Raw genomic sequence first — 14,150 nt, 5'->3', positions numbered from 1 at the left:
TTATTTCTGTTCAGTGGTCACCTCTATTTTACTACATTGCAATAAAAAGCAAAAAGTTGTCTGGATCTTGTAGACGATGAACCGTGGTCTTCATACGGCTGGTTCCCCTCTCATCAACGGTCTTTTTTTATTCTAAGAAACAACCTGTTTGTCTTTTTGTGCAGGAGGGCCATTCGTGCTGCATTCAAGAACCGCCAGCGAGGAGCCGTCCTCACCACACACTACATGGAAGAGGCCGAGGCCGTGTGTGACCGTGTAGCCATCATGGTTTCTGGCCAGCTGAGGTTTGCGCCGACTTCCAGCAGCGCTTTCGATAATCCTCACATTTCTGAATCACCGGAAGCTTAACCTCCTGTTCATCTTTCTCCAACCCGACAGATGCATCGGCTCCATCCAGCATTTAAAAGGGAAGTACGGCCGAGGCTACAGTTTGGAGGTGAAGCTCAGGGAGGAGCTGACGGGGCTCCAGCAGGTGGCGCTGCTGCACAAGGAGATCCTCCGAATCTTCCCTCACGCTGCCCGGCAGGAGAGGTGAGACCAAATCTGTTTGTGTTTTTAGCTTGAGGCGTCTCAGAAGTAGCGCTTGGTCAGATTTAGTTGTTTTAAAGAGAGTTCGGGAGGAGATACATTTCTTAAAAATAGTATTTTCTGACAATATCTTCAGGAAGACATTAACGGTGTTGCGTTAAACTGTTCACATAAACATTTTCACAGCTGCATCGGGTGAGTCTCTCCTCTTTCACCACCGCACAGCTGCCTAATGGCAACATGAAGTGGGTGTAAATGTCAGTTGCATAAAGGATATCTGGGTCGCAGTAACGGTCCGTCTTTCTGCACCAAATTGCAGCAAAACTGCTCCTGAAACTGTAGAAAACAAAAGTGTACAATGAAAAGTGGAAGTGAAGTTTGTGAAAGTCAAAATTCAACACATGCAAACTGTTACAGAACCTTTCCTTTTGTAGGAAAATGTGAAAGTTTGACATTTAAATTCATTGTTTACTCCCATAAATGTACGTTAGCTTCATCTGAGACTCTGCAGAAAGTGAAAAATGGGAAATATGAGCTGCATAAGTCACAATTAAACGTGTGATTCCTTGTTTCCGATTTTGTGCATGTCCAGGTGTAATTCTGTATTTTGATGCGTTTCTCTGCAGCTTTGCCACTCTGATGGTTTATAAGATCCCCATGGAGGACGTCAAATCACTGGCCAAGTCTTTCTCTCAGTTAGAGAGCGGTGAGTCACAGCTCATATCTCAAACACAAACACTTCAGCTGTCTGAAACATGCCTGCTAATTCATTAAACGTAAATGTTTCTGTCTCTGTCTTCAGCCAAGCAAACCTTCAACTTTGAAGAGTACAACTTCTCCCAGTCGACTTTAGAGCAGGTAAAAAAAAATGCAATCCACAATAACATTACTACTGAAATAAGCAAAAATATTCATACATCAGTCATCAGATGATGTTACCTCCAGAGTTTTCCAGCTGCAGTGGGCATTTATCAGGATTTATGGAAGTTTACAGACGAGTGATTTTTTTTTTTTTTAAATCAATCTGCAATGTTAGCTATTTAGAAAACTTTCAATCTCGAGCCTATGACGTGTTTTAAGAGTTCTGTTGAACAACTTTGGATTATACGTTTGAGAACTTCTTCTCTCAAATGATTAATATGTTGGATAACTCTGCTTCTTTTTCAATTAATGTGCACATCTAAGCTGCATCCTAGATCAGAGAATGCATCCTTCTAAGACTAAATGTTACATTTTCAAACTATGCAAGGGTCCATGTGATGTAAATGTTGTCATCCAAGTCCAGGGATGGTTACTTTTGAAAAAGCAAAATATTCATTCTTGGCAGTAGTCTAGATTAGACAGACAGATTAAACCTTTATTGTACCTGCAGCAGGGAAGTTTTTGTTGTTACAGCAGCAAATAGAAAAAACAGTAGAAAGAAAAAGAGCAGCACACAGTCCACAGATACTTTCTGCTACTTGCTCAGATTTGATCTACAGTGCATGTACAGAACGGAGTCCTCTGAGCAGACTGTAGTCGAGGCTAAAGGCTGCATTTGAGCACCTAATGCATCACAGTGGTGCCACGAAGGCTTCAGACCATTTCAGAGGTTCTTTCTAATGTGTGCTGCAAAAAATCCACCCCCATAGATCCTTGACAGCTCATCCCATCCCATGTGTGGTGGCTGCAGCTAGATAAAGAGAATTTCCTCCACTCAGCGGTCACATGACAACCCTTCAGACCTTCAGTCCAGTAGAAGCCGTGGACCAACATGGCAGCTCGGTCGCAAACTCTCTTTTAAAAAGAAAAGTATTCTAAAAGCATTTGTGGAGAGAAATGCGCTGCTGAATCTGTCCTCGTTTTAGTTCGACCGTTGTCTTAGACATTTAACGAAAGTTTTGTGAGGTGTTGGTCCTCCACTGCCTCCACAGATGCAAATGAGCTGCAGGCAACTTCATGGCGACCCGCAGCAACACAGCTCAATACCACAGCGCCGTAAGCATGAAATGCGGGGTGTTTCACATGCACACGTTCAATTTCTCGCATGTGAACGCACCACATCTAAATATCACCTGCTTGGTGGGTCCAACGACTACTGGTTTATTTATTTTACAAAACTTTCACAAGGCATTGCACCTCTGCCACCCAATTTGCATAAAGTAGAAGTCAAGTCTACTTTTTACAAATGAGCTGCAGGAGCACACGCTGCAAAGCAACCAGCATGCATCGCGGTGTGTTCACCTTTATGTCTCATCTCCGTCCTCCAGGTGTTCATGGAGTTCGCCAAGGAGCAGGAGAACGAGGAGGACGAGGTGGGCTCCCTCAGCACGACTTTCCAGTGGCAGCGTTTGCGTCAGGACGGCTCCGTCTCCGTCAACCACACAGACAGCATCGTGCACCAGCTTTGAGGCGAGAGGAAGCGACCGGTCCGTCCCGACCTGACCGGCTTCAGCGTCTGAGGGCTCACGCCAGCACTCGCCCGCTCCACGCAAACCCCGACGCCCACCGCCCTTTACAGTGAACGAGACGGACGATGGTGGGGTCGGCGTACACTGGGACCGACTGAGTGTTGGGGCTCAGGGCTGCTCTGGCCTCTTTTTGTGGGTCCGAGGCGTGCATGTTGTGTAACCCTCGTCCACTGGTGCTCCGTGTTTTCTGACCGACCGAGGGGCCTGCAGTCTGTCTCCACACGCCGACGCGACACTTTACTCCTCTTTCTGATGGTGTTTTTTTTTTTTTATCTTCACAGGGAGTCAGTGAATGGGGGGGGAAAAAGAAACCGTATAAATAATATCTGATATTTATGCTTTGTAATCCTTCTCATCCGTTCTCCTCAGCAGGAGTAAGTGTGTTTGCTCGTCTCTTCGGATGTTTCCGTCTGTTGTTTGTGAAAGTTTTTAAATGATTTTTTTTAAAGCACTACCAGAACTGGAATCCATCCATGATCGTACCAAAGCAGCACATCTCTGAACCACACACTACCACACCTCTATCACATATAGACACTGAGAAGTACCTTTTTTTTGTTGTTTTTAGTGTCGGTAGCATGTGCGAAAATAGTTCTATTATCGACATGGGGCAGTGGAGTTAGCGCGTAGACGCTAACAGTCTTTGGACCTTTAAAGAAAGCACATTTTTTTTCTCTGAGATTGAAGAAAAGAATCGTTTCTCCTCATTTACACATCCAAACCCGCATTTAAGCCACATTCTTCAGAGCTGAGTGTTGGAATGAGGGTTTTTGGATAGAAGATATTCGCCCCCCGTTGCCTTCCTCTCTGCGGGTTTAGCGTAGAACCCATAGTTTGGGATCGTAGAGTAGAATATGCACACCAGTACATGTAGCACACGAAGAGGTCGAAGCTCGAGGCCACATCCAGGAGCCGTTTTCTCTCTCAGCTGGGTTTTACGAGGATTTTTGATAACAGATTTTGAATGTACGTTGGGCCCCCAGGCGAGAGGAGGGGTTTGTAAACTTGGTGACTTTCCCGACGTCACTAAGTTTCACTTTGGTGCCACTTTTTGATCACGCAGCTGTGTTTAGTTAACTCCTATCTAGCTTAATCGGTGTGTGTTTGTTTGTTGTGCTGTGAATATTCCGTGTTTCTGCATAATCAGATATTTGTATTGGGGTGTGTTGTTGGTGCAACGCCCATCAGCAAACCGATAAATTGTAATTTTTTCATGACATTCAGGCAAGCGGAAGTTCGTTTAAAGGGAATTTAAAAAAAAAAAAAACTTTTAATGAGAAATCCTGTCGGGTTGAGTTTTATTTCCTTCATCGACCTGAGAGCGCCTTACTGTGTGACAGCTGGTTCAGGGGTGGACAAAGCAACAGGGACACGCAAAAACCCAACGCAAACTCTGGCGCAGCAATCGACATTATCCATGTGATGATATCGAATGGAATCACAGGTTTGGCATCCACCTCTGCAGGATAAAAATGTTCTACTTGTCATTTACCAGCCTTGGAGCAGAAGCTGACACTTGATTTTGAAAATGAATTCTATTTATTTCCTCTTGGGTGCACGGTGCAGAAACTTTCTAGCGGTGGGTTTTTTCATTCATGCACGAGGTGTCGGGGTTGAGTCACCTTCACGTGTTCATGCAGTAGCTTCCTCTAATCTGAAACACACTTTATTTGCAGTTTTCTTTATGTACGATGTCATAATTTATCAGCCTGGTTCGTGAAGCGTTTCAAGAGACAAGACATGCACTCCACACATCAGAACACTACACAGAAAGTGCTGAAGAACTGCATTGTCGGGCATCCTTTTAAATGTGAAAACTCTAAAACCCTGTGGAGGTCTTTATTTTTGTGTCTTTTTGCACACAGGTAGCCTCGTTCCCTCAAAGTAAAAAACACTGGCTCCGTTTTCGGTTGTGTGGTGAGTATCGGTGGGTTCACTTTGGAGCGTCGCTTCATACGCCGTCATTCATGTGCATTTCTTTCTGTATTCATTTTCCCAAGTGCAATGTTGGACATTTGCTCGCAGAAGCAAACGTTTGTGTGTGTCCTGTCAGTTTCAGTGACATGTAGCCATCCAGAAAACATCTGCTTCTTTTGCATTTCTCCAACCCCTGCTTCCACTGCAGAAGACATCATTTAAATTTAAAAAAAAACGACAAAAAACGTTGTCCGGCTCCGTGGAGAGTGGAGCGTTCAGACAGATTGGCGTCGACAGCGGAGCAGGTTTCCTTTTATTTTTCCTGGTGGTGGTAAAGTTGCACTATTTCTGGGAAATTTTATAACCTTACTTTATATTATGCAATCTTTGTAAGATTATCTGTGCACTGATTTTGTTTTTTAAAGACTGTGGTTTAGCTGTGTTTCCCTCTTGTCTCCCATGTTCCCCATGTCTGAATGGACACTCTGTGGTCTCAACACGACCATTTCATGATTAAATGTTAATCCAAATCATTTTTCTGTTTGTTCAACTTTACTTGATTAAGTAAGAAACTAAGTGAATGGTTTATTCTGAACAAAAGCAGGAAACACTGGCAATATGTACACTACCGTTCAAAAGTTTGGGGTCACCGAGAAATGTCCTTTTTTTTTTTTTTTATTTAAAGAAAAGCTTTTTTTTTTTTTTTAATGAAGATAGCATTAAATGAGTGATACATCCAGTGTAGACATTGCTAAAGTGGTAAATGACTGTTCTAGCTGTAAACGGCTGATTTTTAATGGAATATCTCCATAGGGGTACAGAGGAACATTTCCATCAACCATCACTCCTGTGTTCTAATGCTACATTGTGTTAGCTAATGGTGTTGAAAGGCTCACTGATGATTAGAAAACCCTTGTTTTTTTTACCTTTATTCGTGTTAGTACATGAATAAAAGTGTGAGTTTTCATTTAAAACGTGGAATTGTCTCAGTAGAAATCCCAGTAAATCAGCAGTTTGTAAAACACTCAGACCAACAACCATGTCATGTTGAAAGTCACTTCAATCCCCATTCTTCCTCATTCTGATGCTCAGTTTGAACTTCAGCAGGTTGTCCTGATCATGTCTACATGAATAAATGCATGGAGTTGCTGCCATATGATGGGCTGATTAGATATTTGTGTTAAGCAGTTGAACAGGTGTACCTAATAAAGTGGCTGGTGACTGTATAAATGAATCAGTGGGGGTTAAGTCAAGTCACAGTTGTTTAAAATTTAGAACATTTGAAAAAACAACTATTGCACCAAAGTGCTTTCTATGGTTTAAGAGATGCTAGCTGGTGTTACGAATTAACCTAAAAACTTCAAGTATTGCAGTCAGTTATGGTGTGATTATAATTTTGTTTTTAGGTAGGTAGGAGGCACTTTATGTCCTGAGGGAAAGCAGCATATTAAACATACAGAATATATAAAAATAAATGAGCACACAGGCTATATAAACATATTTATAAAATATAAAGGCATAGTTATGTACAGAATGTATACACTAAAACTGAAAGTAGGCAGAAAAATATGAATCATGTAAGAACTGTGCAATTGGTAATCCACATGAGGATTAAATTTTAATTTAGGGATTAAAACCCTACATAAAAATATATAAAACACAGCTTTACCTGATTATGATACAGTAAGGATATAGTGTTATTAATGATAAATACGCTGACTAATGTAATAATATTGCTAGGACCTCACAGTATTATACATTTAACCTCACTAATGTAAATATGAAGGGCAAGATTATAAATTACTGAAGATTAACCTGACTAATTTACAGATAAAAATTTTTCTCTAAAAACAAATACATGACTTTTGTTTTTATTTAATTTCATTTAAAATGTATCATAGTAATTTATTTAAAATTAACAAATAATTTATTTAAAATTGTTTTATTTTTAAAAAATAGAATTAAATAGTTAAGCTACTATCCTTAAATAAAATTTAAAAAAAATACGAACAATTAAATAAAAATAATGGGAAATCCGATTAGAAGTGATTATGTCAAGTATTTATTTTAAAAAAGCAGGAAAATAAACTTTTAAGTGCGGTTTCTATGGTGACGGAGAATAAAGGTGTCTGTGCAGGTGCCTGTTTAAAACCCAGACGACACGTCGGTAAATCTTTCAGGATTACGGAGAGATCTCACGGTTTCTGTCAGCTCCGAGGATGCATCTATTGATCACCTCGCACCAATATGACCGGCCGATCGGCTGTGATTGATCGGGTGGCTTCTGCGCAGGCGCGGTTCGCCCCAAGCGAGCCTCCAGTTAGTTTTTAACAAGAAGCAGCAGTTTGGGCATTATGAACGAATGTGATCCACAGCAGCCGACTGGAAGTGTGTGTTTGGAGGAGAAAGTGCAGATGAAACGCCTCCATCAGCCGCAGGACGTCGTTTTGAAGCAAACCGCCGGTAAGAAGATCTAAATGTTAAAATGCTAACTGCTAGCTGGCTAAAGGAGGCTAAAGCTGGACATTTAACAGATGTTCAGACTAGAGCAGAGAAGGTGTCAGAGGGTCAGCTGGATTTAGATTAGCTGGAGATGTTTGGGATGATCTGATCCTCGTCTGGAGATCAGCAGCAGACAAAACAAAAGCTGCACCAGCTGGACACTTTCCAGCAGTCTGCAGACAGAAACGCCCAAAAACTGTCAGAGCTGATAATGATTCAGAAAATATCATCAAATATCAGGTTATACACAACCTTCAGTAAATTTAAATTTATGATAAACTGGGCTGTGAAGATGCTCATTGTTCATGGGTGTTGTTTAGATCTTGAAATCTTTATATTTTAACCTGATAAATTTACAAATTTCAAGTTATTCAAGTGAAATTAATGCAATATGTGAAATACTGTGACCACATCAATATCACGGTGAGCACATCTACGGCATCAAACAACCACTCCACTCTGAAATAACTTGTAAATTATGCAATTATCAACTAATCCAGATGTTTTCCGAAGCCCCTTTTCAGTAAATTCTGTCTGCACTCATGTTTTATTGTCTTCTTTTAGTATTTCATTGCTGTCTACTAATGCTTTGTGCATTTTAATGTTTTATAAAGCACTTTCTAACTCCAGCTTTGATAGGATGCTGTAGAAATCAAGTTTATTCTTCTTCTTCTTATTTTTATTATAATTCGGAAACAACATACAAATCATACAGAGCATTTTGTGAATATACAAAAAGTCAGTTTCCCATAATGTGCATGTCTGTTTCAGCATCCCCTGCAGATGTTCAGCTGCTGTCGGTCCAACAAGATGCAGAACTGCTCCACATAAAGGAGGAACAGGAGGAACTGTGGACCAGTCAAAGAGAAGAGCAGCTTAATGGGCAGGAGAGGACTGATATCACCAGGTTTTCATTCACTGCTGCTCCTGTGAAGAGTGATGAGGAACAGAAACGTCAGTCCTCACAGCATCATCGGAGCCAAACTGAAGACTACAGAGAGTCAGAACCTTCAACCAGCAGCTCAGTTAAACAGACGAAGGCAGAAACTGATGGAGAGGACTGTAGAGGACCTGAACCAGCCCAGAACCCTGATCCAGATACTCATTCACAGCCAAGTACTGAGGAAAAACCTGTAGATTCTTTTGAGACGGGAGTTAGTGATGAGGATGGTGTTGAGGAGGAGGAGGAGGATGATGAAGACTGGCAGGAGCCTTTTTCAGATTTTGGACCTGAGACTGACGACAGTGACAATGATTGGAAGGAGACGAGGACACCTGAATCTGGTGTAAATAGTGAATGTGACACTGAGAAAAATCTTTTACCTGCTCTGACTGTGGTAAACAGTTTCTCCACAAACGTTCTCTTCGGAGACACATTCTCCAGTCTTCCAGCTGCTCACTTAATAATCAGTGTTTTGAAGTGAAGCAAAATTCAGAGGCGAGAGTCCACAAAGGAGAGAAACCATTTGGTTGTAATGTCTGTGAAAAAAGATTCCGGAATCAGTATAATCTTAATAGACACACAAGGGTCCACACAGGAGAGAAACCATTTGGTTGTGGTGTTTGTAGCAAAAGATTCTCACAACCAGCGGATCTGAAGAGACACACAAGAGTCCACACAGGAGAAAAACCATTTGGCTGTGATATTTGTGGTAAAAAATTTAACCAGAAGATCCATATTAAGAGACACATGAGAGTTCACACAGGAGAGAAACCATTTGGTTGTGATATTTGTGGTAAGAGATTTATGTGGAAGGTATATTTTAAGACTCACATGAGAATCCATGCTGGTGAGAAACCATTTGGTTGTAATGTTTGTAGCAAAAGATTTTCACAATCCGGGGATCTGGACAGACATGTGAAAGTCCACACAGGAGAGAAACCATTTGGATGTGACATGTGCGGTAAAAGATTTAACCAGAGAATACATCTTAAAAAACACATGAGAGTCCATACAGGAGAGAGACCATTTGGTTGTGAAGTTTGCAATAAGAGATTTTCACAAACGGGGGATCTAAAGAGGCACCTAAGAGTACACACAGGAGAGAAACCATTTGGCTGTGACGTATGTGGGAAAAGGTTTACAGTACAGGAAAGTCTGAAGAGACACATGGGAGTCCACACAAGAGAGAAACCATTTGGCTGTGATGTTTGTGGACAAAGATTTAGCCAAATTGCACATCTTAACACACACACGAGAGTCCATACAGGAGAGAAACCATTTGGTTGTGGTGTTTGTACTAAACGATTTTTACAACCAGGAGATTTAAAGAAACACATGATAGTCCATACAGGAGAGAAACCATTTAGCTGTGATGTTTGTGGTCAAAGATTCAAACGAAATGCACATCTAAAGACACATGCAAGAGTCCATACTGGAGAGAAACCATATGGTTGCAGTGTTTGTAGTAAAAGATTTTCACAGCCGGGTGATCTGAAAAAACACATGAGAGTCCACACAGGAGAGAAACCATTTGGTTGTGACTTATGTCACAAAACATTCTCCCGACAAGAAAGTCTGAAAAGACACATGAGAGTCCATGGAAGAGAGACAGTTTTTGATTGTGATGATGGCTTTACATCACAAGGAAATCTAATGAGACATGTAGACGCCGTTCCTCTGTCACTGAACTTCCTACCAGCTCCATCTGAACCTGGAGAAAATCAAGAAAATGAACAAGCTGGTGTCTGTCAGCCCCAGGAGGGTGTCATCAACCAAAATGCTGGTGAGAATAATTAGATTTGTGCAAATGTGGAGTGTTTCTCAAAGTGGAAGTGGCTCAGATATTGACAATGATGTGCAGACATTTTTAAGTTAACGTGTGATGTTAATTGTTGTTCATTTCACAGGCTTCTATTGTGTAAACATTCTAACATTTCAACACTACTGTGGATTCATCAGATTCTAGAGTTTTAGCTCAGTCCCTACTTCCATGTTCTCTGCTATTAGCTCAGCCTGTACTTCTTGTAATTTGTGGGTTCCAGTCTTGTTCAGTCAGTAGGAGACTGAGATCAGCTTGCTAACTTTATCTGATGCACTTCCTGTCACTTCAGTTAGGTTTGGTGGAGCAAAGAATATAATTTTGCTTACATAGTCTGTTTTTTTCTTGCTAAAACCCTTTGCCTTGACAGTAATTTACATAACAATGATGTTCCCGAGTTTTAGCACCTTGAAGCACAGTTGAATCATGAACTTGCTAAATATTTCTGACCTTGACAGTTTTGGCTCATTCCTATTCATTTTATAATTTTTGTTAGGTTCCTAGAAAAGTATTATCTGAAATGATGTTAAAACTACTGAGAATTTGTGTGAATTCACATAAAGTCACAGTTGTCTATAATGCATACATATATTTCAGTCTCCCCTGTAGATGTCCAGCAGGTGTCAGTGATTAAAGAAGAGGTTTCCCATGAATGGAGCCCATGTCTGGACCAGCAGGACCCAGAGCATCTCCACATTAAAGAGGAACAGGATGAGGTTGACGACATAAAGGAGGAACAAGAGGAGGTTGATGGCATAAAGGAGGAACAGGAAGAACTGTGGACCAGTCAGGCTGAAGAGCAAGTTAATGGGCAGGAGGAGACTCATATCACCCAGTTCCCCTTCACCACTGTTCTTGTGAAGAGTGAAGATGATGATGACCAGCTTCATCAGATCCCAATGGAAGACAACAGAGAGGCAGAACCTGCAACCAGCAGCTCAGCTGAACAGATGAAAACAGAATGTGATGAAGAGGATTGTGAAGAACCACAACCAACCAGGAATCGAGATCCAAATACTAATTTAGAACCAAATGCTGATGAAAAGGCCTCAGAGTCTTCTATGACTGAAGTCAGTGATGAGGATGGTGATGATGATGAAGGGGAGGATGAGTGGCAGGAACCTCTGTCTAATACTGGGCCTGAAACCAAAGGCAGGGACAATGGTTGGGAGGAGACCAGGGTACCTGAGTTAGGTGTAAATAGTGATGTGGAATGTGACACTGACAAAAAAATCTTTAGCTGCTCTGAGTGTCATAAACAGTTTTGCTACAAGCAGTCTCTTCAAAGACACATGAAATTTCATTCAGGCAAAAGCTCCTCCAGCTGTTTGGTTAATAATAAGAAATGCTTTAGAGTAAAGCTAAATATACACTCGCAGATGAGAGTCCTCACAGGAGAGAAACCATTTGGTTGTAATGTCTGTGAAAAAAAATTTAGGAGTCAGTATAATCTTAATCGACACACAAGGGTCCACACAGGAGAGAAACCATTCGGTTGTGGTGTTTGCAGCAAAAAATTTTCTCAACCAGGGGATCTGGAGAGACACACAAAAGTCCACACAGGAGAGCGACCATTTTTCTGTGATGTTTGTTGTAAAACATTTAGCCAGAAGATCCATCTTAATAAACACATGAGAGTCCACACAAGAGAGAAGCCCTTTGGTTGTGGTGTTTGTAGTAAAAGGTTTTTACAGCCAGAAAATCTGAAGAAGCACATGAGAGCTCACACAGGAGAGAAACCATTTGGCTGTGATGTTTGCGGACAAAGATATAAACGAAACGCGCACCTTAAGTCACACTCAAGAGTGCATACGGGAGAGAAACCATTTGGATGTGGTGTTTGTAGTAAACGATTTTCACAACTTGGGGATCTGAAGAAACACCTAAGAGTCCACACAGGAGAGAAACCGTTTGGCTGTGATGTATGTGGGAAAAAGTTTTCACGAAAAGAAAGCCTGAAAAGACACAGGAGGGTACATTTAGGAGAGACAATGTTTGACTGTGGTGAAAGATTTGCATCTCAAGGAGATCTGAAGAGATATGATGGAACTGTTGCTCTGTCACTTAATATGTCACCAGCTCCAAGTAAAGCAGAGGAAGAGCGGGGTACTGAGTGTCTTAGTGCCCATCAGGAGCATCACACCATTATCAACCAAAATGCTGGTAAGAATAATTTAATGTGGAGTACTTTCCTAGAAAAAAAGCTGCTACTTTTATGTCGGAATGCACTGATGTTTTCTGTGAGCTGGTGATGTTAAAACACTTTTGAACTCAGCGTTAAATATCCTGTCATGCTTCATAGATTCACAGGGTGGCCTGTCACGACCCAGTGTGAGATGTACATGTGTAAGCAATCATTTTTATGGCAAAATGTTGTAAAATGCTGTTAACTCCTTGTTTCAGATAGAATTCTTCAAAATTAAGCTCTACAACAGACTGAAATGGAAATGTAACAGTGTAGTGATGGCAATAACTGCTCTCATTGCGGAACATTTTTGTCTATCTTTTGACCTCCCCATTTCGTTCTTACCATTTTGGTCATTCTCTTTCCTGCTAATTCCTAATAGCTTACTCACCACAGCTTAATTAAATCCTTAATTATCTTTTAACTTTTAATTGCCAAAGTAAGTACAACAACACAATAAACTTGGATAGAAAAATTAAATATCAAACTTCATGGTTCCTTAAACGGGACATTTGGGGCATTTCCATTGAGTCTTTCCCTTAGTGTTAGCTTTTGGTTTGCTTTAGTTCACTCAGTGCTCTCAGGTTCTTTGCTGTCAGCTTAGCCTCTGTTTTCTGCTTGATTGTGGATCCCGGTCTTGGTCAATTCGCAGGAGACTGAGAGTTACTCTCCAACACAATGTGCTCTGGGTTAACAAAGAAAATACCCTTGCCTGTATGGTCTGCTTTGTTTCTAAGACCCTGCAGTCAGCATTTTGCATAACAATGATCCCCAGTTTAAGCATACTTAAGCATAATTTCCATTCAGTAAATTTGAATTAAGTCACAAGCTTGCCAGACATCACCACCCTTTACAATATGTTAATTTGTAATTATATTTTATTTTTTGTTAACTTTCTAGGAAAAGCCCATTGAGTTCTTTAGTTGTGTTTTAAATGATACCAATACTACTGAGTGTTTGAATATACAAAAAAGTCAGAGCTGTCTGTAATGTGTGTTTCAGTGTTGCCTGCAGATGTCCTGCGAGTGTTGGTGATTAAAGAAGAAGTTTCCCATGAATGGAACTCCAGTCTGGACCAGCAGGACCCAGAACTCGTCTGCATAAAGGAGGAACAGGATGAATTGTGGACCAGTCAGGAGGAAGAAATGCTTAATGGGCAGAAGGAGACTTATATCACTAACTTCCCATTCACTGCTACTCCTGTGAAAAGTAAAGATGAAGAGAAACCTCATTGCTCACAGCTTGATCAAAGCCAAACTGAAAACTACAGAGAGACAGAGCCTCCAACCAGCTGCTCAGCTAAACAGATGACAACAGGAAGTGATGGAGAGGACTGTGGAGGACCAGAAACAGTCAGGAATCCAGTGCCAAATAGTCAATCACAATCCAATACTGAGGAAAAGGCTTCAGACGCCTTAGAGATTGAAGTCAGTGATGAGGATGGTGAGGAGGAGGATGGGGATTGGCAGGAACCTTTGTCGGAATCTGGTCCTGATGGTGAAAACAGTGACAATAGTTTGAAGGAAACCACAGTGCCTAACTCAGATGTAAATAGCGATGTGGGGTGGGACACTGAGAAAAAACTCTTCAACTGCTCTGAGTGTGGTAAACAGTTTCTCTACAAGGGATCTCTTAAGAAACACAGTGCATGTGATTCAGGAAAAACTCTTCCAGCTGTTTTATAGTGGAGGAAAACATAGATTCACAAATTAGAGTCCAGAAAGAAGAGAAGCCCTTTGGCTGTGATGTTTGTGGTAAAAGACTTAAGTATCAGCATAATCTTAAGACACACATGGCAGTTCACAC

The 14,150-nt window shown here is 41.1% G+C and overlaps 3 protein-coding genes across 4 annotated transcripts in view; all 3 read left to right on the top strand.

Moving 5' to 3' along the window:
• abca5 (ATP-binding cassette, sub-family A (ABC1), member 5) overlaps positions 1-6,051 on the top strand; it is a 33,883-nt gene extending 27,832 nt beyond the window's left edge. The window contains exons 34-38 of the mRNA XM_022207065.2: positions 165-284; positions 379-531; positions 1,155-1,234; positions 1,331-1,386; positions 2,778-6,051. Coding sequence (XP_022062757.1) covers positions 165-284; positions 379-531; positions 1,155-1,234; positions 1,331-1,386; positions 2,778-2,918 — 550 coding nt within the window. The 3' untranslated portion in view covers positions 2,919-6,051. The remainder of the gene's footprint in view (positions 1-164; positions 285-378; positions 532-1,154; positions 1,235-1,330; positions 1,387-2,777) is intronic.
• Positions 6,052-7,026: 975 nt separating this feature from the next.
• Positions 7,027-8,841, top strand: LOC127531149 (cyclin-dependent kinase 11B-like). The gene is made up of 2 exons (XM_051939842.1): positions 7,027-7,358; positions 8,169-8,841. Exons 1-2 carry the CDS (start codon positions 7,250-7,252, stop codon positions 8,819-8,821), a joined length of 762 nt encoding a protein of 253 aa, XP_051795802.1. The 5' UTR covers positions 7,027-7,249; the 3' UTR covers positions 8,822-8,841.
• A 133-nt stretch (positions 8,842-8,974) lies between these two features.
• Positions 8,975-14,150, top strand: LOC110960019 (zinc finger protein 665-like). Of its 2 annotated transcripts, none has more exons than XM_051939819.1 (2): positions 8,975-10,123; positions 13,347-14,150. In XM_051939819.1, exons 1-2 carry the CDS (start codon positions 9,088-9,090, stop codon positions 14,027-14,029), a joined length of 1,719 nt encoding a protein of 572 aa, XP_051795779.1. In that variant the 5' UTR covers positions 8,975-9,087; the 3' UTR covers positions 14,030-14,150. The 2 variants fall into 2 exon arrangements, with proteins under 2 accessions (XP_051795779.1, XP_051795777.1); XM_051939817.1 differs by lacking the exon at positions 13,347-14,150 and adding an exon at positions 10,757-13,340.

The sequence above is a fragment of the Acanthochromis polyacanthus genome, chromosome 19 (assembly GCF_021347895.1).
Source record: "Acanthochromis polyacanthus isolate Apoly-LR-REF ecotype Palm Island chromosome 19, KAUST_Apoly_ChrSc, whole genome shotgun sequence".
Taxonomy (NCBI): Eukaryota; Metazoa; Chordata; class Actinopteri; family Pomacentridae; genus Acanthochromis; species Acanthochromis polyacanthus.
This window is presented reverse-complemented; position numbering and strand designations above follow the sequence as displayed.